The sequence below is a fragment of the Microcebus murinus genome, chromosome 6 (genome assembly GCF_040939455.1).
Source record: "Microcebus murinus isolate Inina chromosome 6, M.murinus_Inina_mat1.0, whole genome shotgun sequence".
Taxonomy (NCBI): domain Eukaryota; kingdom Metazoa; phylum Chordata; class Mammalia; order Primates; family Cheirogaleidae; genus Microcebus; species Microcebus murinus.
Window position 1 is genome coordinate 9,242,048 of NC_134109.1, and position 16,987 is coordinate 9,259,034.

At 42.1% G+C, this 16,987-nt stretch overlaps 1 protein-coding gene across 1 annotated transcript in view; it reads right to left on the reverse strand.

The window, feature by feature from the left end:
• The window catches only part of AK7 (adenylate kinase 7), a 78,248-nt gene that overhangs the window by 37,574 nt on the left and 23,687 nt on the right, over nucleotides 1–16,987 (reverse strand). The window contains exons 5-6 of the mRNA XM_076003740.1: nucleotides 15,505–15,615; nucleotides 815–895 (exon numbers count right to left, since the gene is read on the reverse strand). Of these exons, the coding sequence (XP_075859855.1) occupies nucleotides 815–895; nucleotides 15,505–15,615 (192 nt within the window). The remainder of the gene's footprint in view (nucleotides 1–814; nucleotides 896–15,504; nucleotides 15,616–16,987) is intronic.

Here is a 16,987-nt window from a genome sequence, read left to right on the forward strand (position 1 = left end):
GGAGAAGAGAGTTGTCCTTTTAAACTTAAGACACACTGCGTTGCTTCTGTGCTCAAACAGTCTAAGAGTTTCCCAATTCGCTCAGAAATAGAGCCGATGCTCTCCCAGCTTTGCGCTGACACTCCCCTCCCTGCCGGACCTCCTCGTCAACGTGTCCCAGCCTTCATCCGCATTGCTCTTCTTGTTCCACACATTTCTGCCTCAGTTCACTGCGTTTACAGTCCCCCTGCCTGGAATGTTCTCTCCCCAGAAAGCAGATTAGCCAACTCCCTCTTTGCCTGTCCCTTTCTGCTAGAATGTCACATCATAGGGGAGACCTTCCTCAGCCTCCGCTTGTAAGATGCAAGCCCTGCCCCCCAACCCCGGCCCGGCACTCTCTGCCTTTCTCCGCTTTGTGGTTTTCCGTTGTACGTTCGGCATCTGAAACGCTCAGTATCCACTGGCTTATTTGTTTATTGTATGTATATCTTTCTCCACCTCCATGAGAACACGAGCTCCACGAGAGCAAGGCCTTTATTATTTCAGGGAATCCCTACTACCTACGACGGCTTCTTGGCGCATGGTAGGCGCTTGATCAATATCCGTTTCTCGGATGAAAGGAGATCCATCTTGCTCATTGTTATGCTGAGCGTGGTGAACACAAATTGTCAATAATGGGAAAGAAATGTAGGTGGTCATGGTCGGCATCCATACTTTCTTTCATTTTCTGCTGTTATACTGAGCCTAGCCACAGCCCAAAGCAATCAAAAACACCTTCCAATGGTATATCCTTACTGTAAAACACTCACAAAAAGTCCAGTCATTGAAGTCATACCTTAAAAAAAGTGTGCAAAATGCCTCCTTCTGCTCCATACTGAAGTCCAGCAGCAACTACATAAGTTATGATTTTTTTGGCCTATTATATAAAATACAGAAAAAAAGGCTGAATGTAATATTATCAATCATAACACACCAGATTATTTTAGTAGTTAAAATGAGCACTTTAGGAGTTTCAGGAACTCTTTCAGGCTACTAAGGTCATTATTTAGGATAGAAATAGTATTCCTTAAAGGGGGAAATAGCACCCCCCACACTATTTAGGAATGCCTCTGACCACTAATAAAACTTCATGGAAACTTGTATTTATTTTTTATTTTTTTTATTTCCTGGACGAGGTTCTGGGGCCCCAAGAGAGGGGGGCCCCAGAAGTCGCCCCATTGTAAACTTTTAATTAAATTAAAGCAGAAGTTGTTATTTGTGAAAACTGAATACCTGTGAGTTTTATGCTGAGCACTGAGGGGAAAAGGAGATACAAAACTAGGTCCTTGCACGAGGATCGTTAATTTTCTTTTTCAGTCGTTAATTTTCTTTTTCAGTATAATTTAAGGTTTCATTTAACAGTCACTTTTTCTCACACTCCAGTGCGGAGTGGATTTACATTGGATTAAACCAAAAACATTCTCTTTAGACATAGGTTCTTAGCTCTAAGCTGACCATTCAGCCAAAATTTTTCCCAAGGAAATTTTATTTTTTTAATTTTAATTTTTTTTTTTTTTTTTTTTTTGAGACAGAGTCTCACTCTGTTGCCCGAGCTAGAGTGCCGTGGCTCTGGCCGGGCGGGGTGGTTCACACCTATAACCCTAGCACTCTGGGAGGCCGCGGATTGCTTGAGGCCAGGAATTCGAAACCAGCCTGAAGCAAGAGTGAGACCCCATCTCTACTATAAATAGAAAGAAATTAATTGGCCAACTAATATATATATATATATATATATATATATATATATATATATATGCAAAAAATTAGCCAGGCATGTGCCACCATGCCCCCCTAATTTTTTCTATATATTTTTAGTTGGCCAATTAATTTTTTTCTATTTTTAGTAGAGAAGGGATCTCGCTCTTGCTCAGGCTGGTCTTGAACTCCTGGCCTTGAGTGATCCTCCTGCCTCAGCCTCCCAGAGAGCTAGGATTACAGGCGTGAGCCACCACGCCTGGCTCCAAGGAAATGGAAATTTTAGATGGAACTTTCTCATGCTACAACAAAACTTTAAAAACAAACACAGACAACATAGAGAATCCCCGACACAAAATGCCAGGCCTATCAAACAAATGGGAATCCGAAGGGGACAGACACCACCCCAAAATGCCCTACTATGGGGCTCCAAACACCTGCCCTGCCACAGGGCTGGAAGGTTCAAAACCCTCTCCAAATGGTGGTCTAGCCCCCCCCCCCCGTTCCCAGGGAACCACAGATGAGCTCCAAATTCAAACCAGGTTCCCCTAGTCCACTCAACCTCATTTCACGCCCCCAAATGGTGTGCCTCTAAACAAGCCTACATAGCCAACAGGAAGGTGTGAAAACCTCCCAAATGGATAAAATCAGGGTCTTGGGGTGCATCCTGGGGGACTTACCAAACAAACAAATGGCCATGGTGTCCAGATACTTCCCAAATCTGTTTCCTTCCCCTCAAGGAAGTTGAGGTTGGTCAGAGCTGTGTCCAGTTGGGGAGAAAGAGACAGGACTTCCCAGGAGCTAAACGGGCCCAGCAGCTGCTGGGCGAATCCTTCTCTTTCTTACCCAAAAAGGTGATGCTCCTGCCTAGGCTTGACCGGGAGCTGCTCCCTGCCTCTTCTAGCAGTTGCAGGGGGCCATTCTACTGGGCAGCTGATAGGCCCACCCAGGGACGCCAAATCTCGTACTGAAAGTTCAGCACTTATTCTCGACACTATATCAGAAGAACGAGGACAAGTGGTTTGAGGAGAAGGAAAGAGGAGTTTATTAATTTGCCAGCAAATGAGGAGGATGGAGACTCCTATCTGAAATGCTGTCATCCCCCCGAGGTTCTTTAATTATCTAGTAGGGGAGGTAGACATATATAAAACTAGGGAGTTTGGTAATGGGCCTTAACACAAGGATTTTAATCCACATGGAGTGCCCACTTCACCCTGGAGAAGTAGTTTAGGCACTAAAAGAATTTGCTTTAATATTTAACCATTTTTTTTTTTTTTTTTTTTTTTTTTTGAGACAGAGTCTCGCTTTCTTGCCTAGGCTAGAGTGAGTGCCGTGGCGTCAGCCTAGCTCACAGCAACCTCAAACTCCTGGGCTCAAGCGATCCTCCTGCCTCAGCCTCCCGAGTAGCTGGGACTACAGGCATGCGCCACCATGCCCGGCTGATTTTTATATTATATATATTAGTTGGCCAATTAATTTCTTTCTATTTTTATGGTAGAGACGGTGTCTCGCTCAGGCTGGTTTTGAACTCCTGACCTTGAGCAATCCGCCCGCCTCGGCCTCCCAGAGTGCTAGGATTACAGGCGTGAGCCACCGCGCCCGGCCCCATTTTTTTTTTTAAGGTCATTATGGTACTAGCAGATATGCGATGGGGAAATGAGCTCTCTGACATGTTGAAAAGGTTAAGGCAGAGATAATAGTCCGGGATACCTGGGCACTGATTCTTTTTCCTCTAATGCTCCCCCTACTCATTATCTAGGAACCATGTGGTCTGGATGATACCTAAGTAAAAAACCCAGACAGCCTTGTATAATGGTTGGTGCAAATTTTCGTGGATTACTGATGTAAGGTCCAAGAATAAGAAGGTTTAAGTTCCACGAAGCATTTGACTCACACACTACTGTGGGCTGCCCTAATTCAGATCGGAATTTTACATCTTTGGTTAGTTGGGAATTTAATCTTACCCGAGAGAGAGGGATTTGTGAGTGTGTGTGTGTGTGTGTGTGTGTGTGTGTGTGTGTGTGTGTGTGTCAGAGAGGGACAGAGAGAGAGAGAGAGACAGAGAGAGAGAGATTGAGAGAGAGAGAGAGATTGAGAGAGAGAGACTGGTCTCTTCTTGTCAGTCCATCACCAGAGTCAAACACTGCAGTTGGTGCCAACGCTGGGATGATTAATAAAGACACCTCCCTCACACCATTATTAGATTTTGGAAGGTTAGATGTTGGTAGAATGAAAGAGGGAATGATGACTTGAGGATGGAGCCCAAGTACAGACAGGAAATGCCAGTGTGGGAGAACTAGGGTCACTGAATGAGGTTCCCAGGAGAAATTATGTCATTGCAATTGATCCACATTCCTCTACATCTTGACCAGTGGATAAGCTAGGCAAGAGCCAGGTGACCCAGTTCTTCGGCTTTCCTGAACTGTACTAGGTAAAGTGACAACAGAAGATTCCCAGAAGGATTTTCAAAGCCTATGAGTTTAAGGTAATCCCGCAGATGCTCCCAAGCCCCAACCAGATGGGCACGAGTGGCTTTCCCAGAAGAAATCAGGCAACTTCTGAGGTGTAGGAGGGGGAAGGGAGAGTGTGGCTAAGAAATTGGGAGGTGGGGAAGTGGGCTAGAAAACAAGAGAAATAAATCGGAGGCCAAAGATTTTAAATGTGGGTGAGCGGGTGGGCGATAAAGTTAAGAAATGCTCTGTCTATACTTTCCATTGCCCCAAAGTAAAAAAAAAAAAAAAAAAAAAGAAATGCTCTGTCTTCACCCCCCTTCCCCAACAACATAGTTCAGGAAGAAATTGGTTCCAGTTGAAAATTGTTCATTGTTTAAGTGGCTTTGTTTTAGGATGCTCTGAATCATGTCCCTTATGGATCACTCTGGCTTGAGAATGAAGTTTAGACAAATGCACTGGGAACTAAACTGGCTAAAATTAAGGTTCAGACACTTCCCATTTTACTTAAATGGGTACATACAATTGTTTTGCTTGTACCAAGAGCTTGAAGGATGTCGACTGAATGTTCCCACCCTGAGGGACCAGGGATTCTTCAAATAAGTGGAATAGAAGACTTAAGAGTGAGACAGCATAAAGAACTATGCCCCAAGCAAATACCTGAGCAGTTAACTTCCTGTGATTTACCTGGGTGATTAAGAATAACATGTTGGCCAGGCTGGGGGCTCACGCCTGTAATCCTAGCACTCTGGGAGACCAAGGTGGGCAGATTGCTCGAGGTCAGGAGTTCAAAACCAGCCTGAGCAAGACCCCATCTCTACTATAAATACAAAGAAATTAATTGGCCAACTAATATATATAGAACAAATGAGCGGGGCATGGTGGCACATGCCTGTAGTCCCAGCTACTTGGGAGGCTGAGGCAGCAGGATTGCTTGAGCCCAGGAGTTTGAGGTTGCTGTGAGCTAGGCTGACGCCATGGCACTCACTCTATCCTGGGCAACAAAGCAAGACTCTGTCTCAAAATAAATAAATAAATAAATAAAGAATAACAGGTTGACATCAGCCTAGACCAGGTTCAAGAAGGAGGCCAAGGTTGGCCCTAGACTAGGTTCAAGAAGGAGGGCAAGGTTGGCTTGGCCTCCTTGGCTTGTGTGGATTTTGGTGAAACCATATTCCGCTACTGGGGATCTTATTGAGCCATGAACACCAAGTTACCGGGAAGAAACTTATTCTTCTTTTGTGTGGTAAAGTCATCAAAGAATGCAAAATTGGAGACACACATATTGAATATTTTACTCTAATTAAGGTTAAAAATATCTGTCCTAGACCTTTCAATGGCTATACTGTACTTGCTAGAGAAGAAAACCTCAAAAGTATAAAACTCACTGATTATAGACAGTGTATAAATAAAACCTAAAGTTACAATTCCAATGTGTCATGATTCACAATCCACAGACACGGACATCTTCCATGAGCTGGGTCTTGTAGAACCCAGGCAGCGAGAAAACTGTAAGGGCTTCAGAAATTATTCTACACGAACAACTAAGTTGTAAAGTCTCATAAGTTTTGGCTTTTGATAACTAAGCCTGGCAAACGACTGAGATCATGAATATTATATTTATCTAAAGATATAAGAAAACTGAGTTACTTTCTAAAGCTTCCAGTGACTAAAGATAACTAATAACACTGATACTCAGGAAAATGAAGAGTCTTCCTCTTCTGCTTCAGACAATATGGTGGATTAAAAAATCTAAAATTTCTTCAGAGGCACAAAAACCAAAAAAAGATTAAAAAAAAAAAAAGAGAGAATGAAAAAAATAAATTAAACAAAAAAAAAAGAAAAAGAAAAAAAAAATCTAAAATTTCTCCTACCATTAATACTTACAAATGCTACTAAATAAAATGTCACTAACTTCCTTTGATGTATGGCAGAATTCTCAAGAAAATAAGCGATATCCCCACGGGTCAAAAATAAAGAGAAAACTGAAAACAAGGGTGGTGAGAAAGCTGATATAGCCCGGCCGCCCTGGAGGTTGCTGGTCTCCATGAGAGTGCGGTTTAAAGTCCATATAAACAGGGGAGGAAAAGCTTTTGACCTAGCCAGGTTGGGAGTTTGAACCAGCATAAAGAAGGGGTCTTGGACCACAGTAAAGAAGGGATTGTCTACAATGAAAGGGTGAACTAGAGAAAAAGGCCCCCCTGTGGAAGACGGAAACAAGGAGACCTCCCAAACTCAGCCACGGCTCTGGAAGGAGAAAAGAAAACCTACTCCATCCAGGGGTTCCAGAGCCAAGAATTCAACATAACAATCTGTTCTGGGCAGGGAGAAACCTGGGGCAAGTTACAGAGGCAAATACAAAGCCCCCTGGAGATCTGCAGGGACACTATGGCCCGTGTTTCTAAAAAATAATTAAAAAGTAAATAAATAAATAATTTAAAAAAAAAGAAAAGCCCCCTGGAGGGACCTTGCCTGCCCTGTAAAACCCCAGCAAAGGGGCACGGGCTAGGGCAAGGGCGGCTATTTCGTGGAAACAGATGGACGTTGGTGTCTGTTGTGCCAGTCCCCAAAGTGCATTTCCAGCGTAAATTCCCATTTCACACTGACCTCCATGAATCCTGACGGGCCCCCCTTTATCAGAATACTCCAGACTTCTGTAGTAGTACTTTCAAAAGACAGATTTTGCACTAGCCCACTTTTTTCCTAAGAACTCATTTGATTTTTTCTTGTTTTTTTTTTTTTTTTTTTTTTTTTGAGACAGAGTCTCACTTTGTTGCCCAGGCTAGAGTGAGTGCCATGGCGTCAGCCTAGCTCACAGCAACCTCAATCTCCGGGGCTCAGCGATCCTACTGCCTCAGCCTCCCGAGTAGCTGGGATTACAGGCATGTACCACCATGCCCGGCTAAATTTTTGTATATATATTTTTAGTTGGTCAATTAATTTATTTCTATTTTTGGTAGAGACGGGGTCTCGCTCAGGCTGGTTTTGAACTCCTGACCTTGAGCAATCTGCCCGCCTCGGCCTCCCAAAGTGCTAGGATTACAGGCGTGAGCCACCACGCCCGGCCTTGTTTTGTTTTTGTTTTTTTTGTTTTAGGAGAGATGATGGCTATAAAGAGATGGATGCTAACAATTCAAAGACATTCTATATTTAAAATCCATGCGGACACTGTGGCTCACACCTGTAATGCCAGCACTTTGGGAGGCCTAAGCAGGAGGTTCACTTGAGGCCAGGAGTTTAAGACCAGCCCGGGCAGCATGGTGAGATCACTGTCTCTACAAAAAATTTAAAAATTAGCCAGGCATGGGTGTGTGTGCCTGTAGTCTCAGCTATTCAGGAGGCTTAAGCCCGGGAGTTGAGGTTATAGTGAGCTATGATCATGCCACTGCCCTCCAGCCTGGGCCATAGAGTCAGACACTGTCTCAAAAAAAAAAAAAAAATCCATGTAAGATTACAAGATATTTTTATTTATTTATTTATTTATTTTGAGACAGAGTCTTGCTTTGTTGCCCAGGCTAGAGTGAGTGCCATGGTGTCAGCCTAGCTCACAGCAACCTCAAACTCCTGGGCTCAAGCGATCCTCCTGCCTCAGCCTCCCGAGTTGCTGGGACTACAGGCATGCACCACCATGCCCGGCTAATTTTTTCTATGTATATTAGGTGGCCAATTAATTTCTTTCTATTTATAGCGGAGACGGGGTCTTGCTCTTGCTCAGGCTGGTTTCGAACTCCTGACTTTGAGCAATCCGCCCACCTCGGTTTCCCAGAGTGCTAGGATTACAGGCATGAGCCATCGCGCCTGGCAAGATATTTTTAAATTGGAGTTGTATACATCACAAGAAAATATAATTATGTTTATTAAAAGAAATAATTTTTTTTGTAATTAAAAAAACCTGCTAAGGATGAACTCACAAACCAAAATTACAAAATATGTGGGAATAATCCACCATAAGTAAAACTGGACTAGAATTGCCTTCAGAAAATAAATTAGCAGAGATTATAAAGGATTTGTTTAAAATGTTGAAAAATTAACAAAATGCAAAGCAAGGAAAAGGATGAGATAATCACAAAAAGGAACAGGCCGGCAGTTGAGCACGGCAGGCAAGGAGGAGAAAGAACTGGCTATGCCATGGCCGCCCTTCCTGCTGCATTTGTCTGAGCAGAGTCAGGCACAGCTGGGAGGGGAGAAGTTTAAAATTAAATGACAGATGGACGCTTTAATGTTCAACTGGTCTGAGCTTTTTTAAGAATTGAAAAGACTCCACTGATACCTGAGAACGATCTGAAAAGCTGCGGACGTGGCTAGTGATATTATTGTCTTAGTGGCAGTTATGGAGAAAAAGAATACTTCTTAAATTTCATCCCTGCAATGTCTAATACTGTGGAATGGTTACAAGAGCGTGCCTCAAAATGGGTAGGCCAAAAATTTAACGTAATTTAAAGGAGAAATGGATAAATTCACTTAACAGTGGGAGATTTTTGGTACTGTTTACACCTCTCAGTAACTGATATGATTAAGAAGACCCCAAATGAGTAAGGTTTGCAAAACACCATCAAGTAACTTGAACCAAGTAGACATATACAGACTCTACACCAAGAGTTTGAAATATACAGGTTTTTAAAGTCCATATATTACATATTTTTTTAAAAAACCTCAAAAAACAACTGGTCATGTACCATGTAGCAAAGCATCTCACCTGACAAATACTCTCTCCTTTGAGAGACTCAGGCTCCTCGGAGCTCTCTGCTCTAGTAGGCTGGTCCTTGGGCTTCTCTGCTGGTCTGTGCAGAATCCAGCTTGAGCAAGAATTCTGCTCAATCAGTTTTGGGAAAATCTCCTACCCTGGGTACTTGGCCACCCCGGATGTCTTCTCACCCTGACCTGCCTTCAGCAGTGGTCCTATGAAATCAGTGTAGCCAGGAACCCCCCTTCCTTGATGTTTTTCCTCTCAGTAATTTTCCATCCACTGACCCTCCACCCTGCTCCCTCTTGTCCTTGTTGGAGTCAAGTGGAGTCCAATCTCTCTCCCCCACTGCAAGACTCCTTTGCAGCAGTCCCTGTACTTGATGCCATGCCTCCTCCCACCATAAATAAAGTCTGCCTTACCATCTTTAACAAGTGTCATCAATATTTTTTTTCTTTAACATACCAAATTCTATAGAATCAACATCACACAGACCACATTTTCTGATCATAAAGCAATTAAATTAGAAATCAACAACAAAAAGATGATGACTCCTCCATATATTTGGAAATTTTTTTTTTGAGACAGAGTCTCACTCTGTTGCCCAGGCTAGAGTGAGTGCCATGGTGTCAGCCTAGCTCATAGCAACCTCACATTCCTGGGCTCAAGCAATCCTTCTGCCTCAGCCTCCCGAGTAGCTGGGACTACAGGCATACGCCACCATGCCCGGCTAATTTTTTGTATATATATATATTAGTTGGCCAATTAATTTCTTTCTATTTTTAGTAGAGGGAGGGTCTCGCTCTTGCTCAGGCTGGTTTTGAACTCCTGACCTTGAGCAATCCGCCTGCCCACCTCAGCCTCCCAGATCTCTAGGATTATAGATGTGAGCCACCATGCCTGGCCCGTATATTTGGAAACTTTAAAACACTTCTAAATAACTCACAAGCCAAAAAAAATTCTAATAGACTTTGGAAAATTTTTAGAAATTAATGCTAATAAAAATATTGTCCAGGGCACTTCAAAATTTGTGGGATGATACATACAATGAAATACTATTCAGACACAAAAAAATTAAATCATGTCTTTTGCAGCAACAAGGATGGAACTGGAGGCCATTATCTTAAGTCAAATAACTCAGAAACAGAAAGTCAAACACGTCATGGTGTCTCCTGTAAGTGGGAGGTAAACAATGTGTAACATGGACATAGACTGTGGACAATAAACATTGGAGACTCAGAAGGGTTGGGAGGGTTGAGGGGAATGTGAGAGATGAGAAATTATTTATTTATTTATTTTTTTGAGACAGAGTCTCGCTTTGTTGTCCAGGCTAGAGTGAGTGCCGTGGCGTCAGCCTAGCTCATAGCAACCTCAAACTCCTGGGCTCGAGCAATCCTTCTGCCTCAGCCTCCCGAGTAGCTGGGACTACAGGCATGCGCCACCATGCCCGGCTAATTTTTTATATATATATCAGTTGGCCAATTAATTTCTTTCTATTTATAGTAGAGACGGGGTCTCACTCTTGCTCAGGCTGGTTTTGAACTCCTGACCTTGAGCAATCCGCCCGCCTCGGCCTCCCAGAGAGCTAGGATTACAGGCGTGAGCCACCGCGCCCCGTAGAGAAATTATTAATATTTAATTTGTAACAATGTACATTATTCAAGTGATGGTTACACTAAAAGCCCAGACTTTACTACTATACAATATATGCATGTAACAACACTGCATGCATACCCCCTAAATTTTTTTATTATTTTAATTTTTTTTTATTTCATCCCACTGTTTCAGGGAACACCTTAAATTCACACAAATAAAAAAGTTGGCATATTTTCAAAAAAATATATTGTGGGATGAAACTAAAACTATAACTGGTGGCAGATGTATGGCCCTACATGCTTATACGAGAAATAAATACCAAATATTAATAAACTTAGCATCTAACTCAAGAAGCTAGTAAAGAAAAAGAGCAAAAACCTAAATTAGAAGAGGTAATAAAGATAATAAAGATAGAGAAATTAATGAATTGGAAAACAAAGATATAGCGGGAATTCACACAAGCAAGCACAGGCTGCTTCTTTGACAACAATAAAATAGAAAAATTGGTTAAGATTGATCAAGAAAGAAAAGGACAAGGCCCAAGTAAACCAGTGTTGAAGCTGGAGGGGATTTAATAAGGCGCCCGTTTTCTCGCAGTAGTTCTTAACTGAGAGAGGGGAAAAAAGGCAGATAAAGTTCAACATACCATCTCTATCACCGACAGGGGTTACGCTGGAGGACATGCCTTGGGTGAGCAGTGATGATGGGTTTCCTAATCCAGAACACAGGTCAGATAAGAACTTGGCCAGCCAGTCACAGGAAAACTAGGGACTGCTGCACCTGGGGTCCACCTCTGTGAAATTTAGGGCATGAGGAAGCCACAGTGCATGACAGCTGTGGTCAGTGGGATCCCAGAGGGAGGGGAAGGAGGAGGGGCCAAACTAACACGGCCACGCCTTCCCCAAACCCACCAATCAGGTGACTCACCTGGGTTCCTGAGGCGGGGTAAGGGGCGGGGCAAGAAGAAGGGAGTATTTAGGGAGAGTATTAGGCCCTTCCTTCTGGAAAACAGAGGAAAGGGGAAGCAGAGATCCCACTTTTCAAATATTAGGCCTGAAAAAGGGGACATCACTACAAATACGGTAGAGATTTAAGAAACTGTAAGAGAAACTTATGGACAGCTTAATGCCAATTAATTTGAAAATTTAGCCTAAAGGGCTCATTGCTTGCCCAAAAGCCATTGTTAACTGCATTCCCACCGTCCAAGACAGTTTTGCAAGCAAAGTCTACTGTTCGAAGGATAAGCTTACTTCAACACAAATTGCAGAGAATAGAAAATATTGTTCCCAATTAATTTTATGAGGATAGTAAAACCAGGATACTAGAACCAGAAAAAGACAGTATGAAGCAGGGACATTATAGGCCAATATCACTTGCAAACTAGAATATACATGCAAGAATCCTACATATGACATTATTAAAGCAAATTTAGAACCATTTTTTAAAAAATTATAATGATCAGAAAATATAAACATCAAAAGCCAGTGGGATAATTATCTACTACAACAAATTTCATAAATTGCCACTGGAACTTTGTAGATTTTTCCCCCAGGAATCATACACAGTGCTCAATGACCACTTAATGATTTTATTTAAGTGGCATTTGCAAAAACAGATTGATAATTCTGGTTTATTCAAAGTACTAATTAAAAAAAAAAAATAACAGCAGGCCAGGCTCAGTGGCTCACGCCTGTAATCCTAGCATTCTGGGAGGCCAGGGCGAGACTATTGCTCAAGGTCAGAAGTTTGAAACCAGCCTGAGCAAAAGTGACACCCCATCTCTACTATAAATAGAAAGAAATTAATTGGCCAACTAAAAACATATATAGAAAAAATTAGCCTGGCATGGTGGCACATCCCTGTAGTCCTAGCTACTCAGGAGGCTGAGGCAGGAGGATCGCTTGAGCCCAGGAGTTTGAGGTTGCTGTGAGCTAGGCTGACACCACAGCACTCTATCCCAGGCAATGAAGTGAGACTCTGTCTCAAAAACAAAACAAAACAAAACCAATACCCCAAATACTAATTATAGTCAAAATAATTGTGTTTTGTATTTTTATTTTTTCATTTTTCAGCCATACATGAGATTTAAAAGTAATTGTATTTTAAAATACAATTTTAAAAAATATTCTAAATAATCAGTGTAACATTTCAAGATGGGAGCCAAGTGTGGTATTAGGCAATTCAGAACTATTTGGCAACTTGTATAATTATTAGGGATTCCTCTTTGCCTCAAAATACTAAATAAATCCACCTTTTTGTGTATATAAATATAAACGTGCTGGCTACAGATATCATAACAGTAGATAAAGGCTTGACAACCAGCCCTGGGCGCACAGAGACAGCATGTGCTTTGTTTGCAGCTGGGAGGCCAGCTCTTGACCAGTGTCTGACACATCATAGGATCTCATTATATATTTGTTAAATAAGTTAAATGACTATTTCCAAGGTTATATCTACCAGATGAAACATTAGGATGGCTGATCAAAAAGGATCCATGGGATGGATGGCCAAATTGGCCTGATCAACTTTATCTTATTGTACAGAAAAGAGTGATTAAGAAAACTGGGGAGAAAAGAATAGATTTTTACAGTAAAATTTTTATTTATTTATTTTTTTTGGTAGACACAGGGTCTCATTATGTTGCCCAGGCTGTTCTTGAACTCCTGGCCTTGAGTGATCCTCCCCTCCACTCAGCTTCCCAAAGTGCTGGGATTACAGTTGTGAGTCACCATGCCTGGCCTCAAAATTTTGATTTTATCATTTAAAAGACAAGTATTATATATATATATATTTATATATATATATATATATAATTTTTTTTTTTTGAGACAGAGTCTCACTCTGTTGCCTGGGCTAGAGTGCCGTGGCGTCAGCCTAGCTCACAGCAACCTCAAACTCCTGGGCTCAAGCAATCCTCTTGCCTCAGCCTCCCGAATAGCTGGGACTACAGGCATGTGCCACCATGCTCGGCTAATTTTTTCTATTTTTAGTTGTTTGGCTAATTTCTTTCTATTTGTAGTAGAGATGGGGGTCTCACTCTTGCTCAGGCTGGTCTCAAACTCCTGAGCTCAAGCAATCCTCCTGCCTCAGCCTCCCAAAGAGCTAAGATTACAGGTGTGAGCCACCACACCTGGCAAGTATAATATTTTTTTAATAAAAAGATATTAAGATGATAATATCTTCCCCTTTTAGACTATCATTCACCTAAATTAGTTTTTTGTGTGTGATCATACATTTACAATCAGTCAATTAGACATAAACAATCAAGAACTTATGAATTTTAATAAAATAACATAGAGTTTGGAACTGAAAGAAATTTAGACCATCTAATCTAGTCCCTTTTTAAAATTTATTTATGTTAACCCCAAGAGTTTAATGACTTGGCTAAAGTCATAAGTTAATGAGTAGAGAGTGGGATAGAATTCCTAATTTTCGGTTGTTTTCTTCAAATATTTTATACTCGCAGTGTTTGTAGTACACAAGAAAATGTTTTTTATAGCAGGGCGGAAGAACTTGGGCTATTCTGAGTTCCTATTGTAATATTCTCTGTGACCACTAGATGTCACGTTAGCACTACTATTACATATCACTGGTCCCATTTCCCCCCACCCCCACCCCCACTAACAGGAAAGATGGAATGGAATCTTTAGAAGTTTGGGGGTCCTATGTAAGTTCTATATAAGTTAAATGGGGATGATCATAGTAGTATCTACTTCATAGAATTCTGAAGATTACAAATGAGATACTCGAGGATCACACGAGACACCATAAGTAAAACACATTTAGCATGATCTGGGCGTACAGTAAGCAAGCCCTCGATAATTTCTCGGCTGTTACCACTTACTCATTACCAGGGCATTCCCATCATCTCTTCTGACAAAAGACAAGAGACATGAAATCGTTTTTACAGTAGACATAGGTCAAAATGATAAATTTTGCTGCAACAGAAGGCTAGTAAGCTATTGTTTTTGTTTATATGAACTTCTCAGCTATAAGGTATGTCTTAATAATCAGTGGCCAAGGTTGTGTCAAGATAAAACCTAGATTCAATGATGGGGTTTTGGAGTCAGGAAGAAAATTTAAGAAAACCCCCAGGCAGCCGGTGGGGTGGCTCATGCCTGTAATCCTAGCACTCTGGGAGCCTGAGGCAGGCAGGAGGATTGACCGAGGTCAGGAGTTAGAAACCAGCCTGAAGCAAGAGTGAGACCCCGTCTCTACAATTAATAGAAAGAAGTTAATTGGCCAACTAATATATATAGAAAAAATTAGCCGGGCATGGTGGCGCATGCCTGTAGTCCCAGCTACTCGGGAAACTGAGGCAGCAGGATTGCTTGAGCCCAGGAGTTTGAGGTTGCTGTGAGCTAGGCTGACACCATGCCACTCACTCTAGCCTGGGCAACAAAGCGAGACTCTGTCTGAAAAAAAAAAAAAGAAAACCCCCAGGCTTTGGTGGCTGACGGATCTCAGTTTGAATTGTTGAAAGGGCCAGATCAGACAAGGCTGAGAAGTGCTCAGGATAGTGCTTGGGGGGTCCTAGTTAATGTCACCTTGAGCAAATAACCTCTGTCTTCTTATTTGTAGGATAAGGTTAATATGCTCTTTTCAGACTTATTTTGAGAAACAAATTCTGGGATTCTGGGAACAGGGTAAACATGGTCTCCTCCTCCCCCATTCCAGTTCTGAGTTTTTGCCTCTTCTGGGCCAAGTGACTTTTGGGACCTTGGCAGACGAGAGCTCGAGTACTGATCAGGGTACTCAGCTGGGCACTGATAAGGGCTTTCAACCCGCTGGGCTGGACAAGAACTGGGCCAGTCAAGAACTGGGCCAGGACATCCTGGGGTGAACCTGAAGCTCAGCCATCTGTGGGTGGGTGTAAGCATGATGCTTAAAGAGCTGAGATAATGTACGGCGAATCTGGGAGCAGTCCTGGCTATGCAGACAACCCTCAAAAAAGAGGAAAACTATTACATGCTTTGACCGGAATTGAGGAGAAAAAAGCCATTGCAAATTGTCTCAGAAAGAACTTTTCCTACCCTATATACTCTGTTACTCTGGACTTACATTTTTTCCAAATTTGAGAACCATTTTTTCTGCATTTATGTGATCCATAAAATTAGGATGAGGCTTTCTTCTTCGATAATCCTCTTCAGTGAATGGAACCTCATTGTCATCCTATAAGAGAGAAAAAGTGCCAACTGGGTGAGTTAGAGCTATGTAAAACTGCTAAGCCCAAAGAGGTGCTGCTTTAAGCTCAAATAAAGCTTAAAACTACTGCTTATCTTAACAGTATGTTACTTTTCTTAAAAATACTTTAGCAAGCCAATTTTTATAATTTAAATTTAACCTAACAAAATTAAAAGTTTAAACGGAGAGACTTTTATTTTGCAAAGACGGCGGCAAGTTGTCACTGCGATTCCATAAAGGTATTAAATAAACCATTTCTTAATAGTTCTTGCAATGTATGTAGTTTTATTTTTTTAATTTATATTGTGTGGCTGGGCGTGGTGGCTCACGCCTGTAATCCTAGCAGTCTGGGAGGCCGAGGGAGGCGGATTGCTCGAGGTCAGGAGTTCGAAACCAGCCTGAGCAAGAGCGAGACCCCGTTTCCACTATGAATAGAAAGAAAGTAATTGGCCAACTAAAAATATATAGAAAAAATTAACTGGGCATGGTGGTGCATGCCTGTAGTCCCAGCTACTCGGGAGGCTGAGGCAGGAGGATCGCTTGAGCCCAGGAGTTTGAGGTTGCTGTGAGCTAGGCTGACGCCACGGCACTCACTCTAGCCTGGGCAACAAAGGGAGACTCGGTCTCAAAAAAAAAAAAAAAATTATATTGTGTTTTTCTTTTCTCTTTTCCACACTGGCCCTTCCGATCAATCATATGTGAAGAACATTCCATGTGTAAGTTGCTTTAGAAGCTGGTTTCACCAGATAAGATGAAATATCTGTTGACCCTGGGAAGCAGGGATGAAAAATATTTCTTGCCAGTCCACGGAGCTGTGCTTATTCACTCACTTTCTCCATGGCTCACCCTGCCATGCAGCCCCAGGGAGGGATGCATCTGAAACAATCAAATTAAAATTTGTTGAAGAATCAAAGGGAAGATCTGACTCTTCCTGGTTGTTACGCGTGACAACCACAGCCTGTCAGTCCTTCTTGCTCTGGACTGTTTGGCTGAATCAGGGTCACCTGGTGACCCCTCTTTACTCACACATTCAGAAACAAGTACATAGCAATGCTTTAAAAATAGATGGATACTAAGGGGGAAAAAAAGACCCATGTGTATTAAGATTTTCCTACTTATTGAAATCAATACAAATGAAAATGTCCTATTATATTGATCTTTCTTTTGTGTCAAAGCTGATTCTCATTCAGTTTTGTATCTGTCTGGGTGCTTTTGGCTACTCCTATCAGAAAATCAAACTCAGGCCGGGCGCGGTGGCTCATGCCTGTAATCCTAGCTCTCTGGGAGGCCGAGACGGGCGGATTGCTCAAGGTCAGGAGTTCGAAACCAGCCTGAGCAAGAGCGAGACCTCGTCTCTACT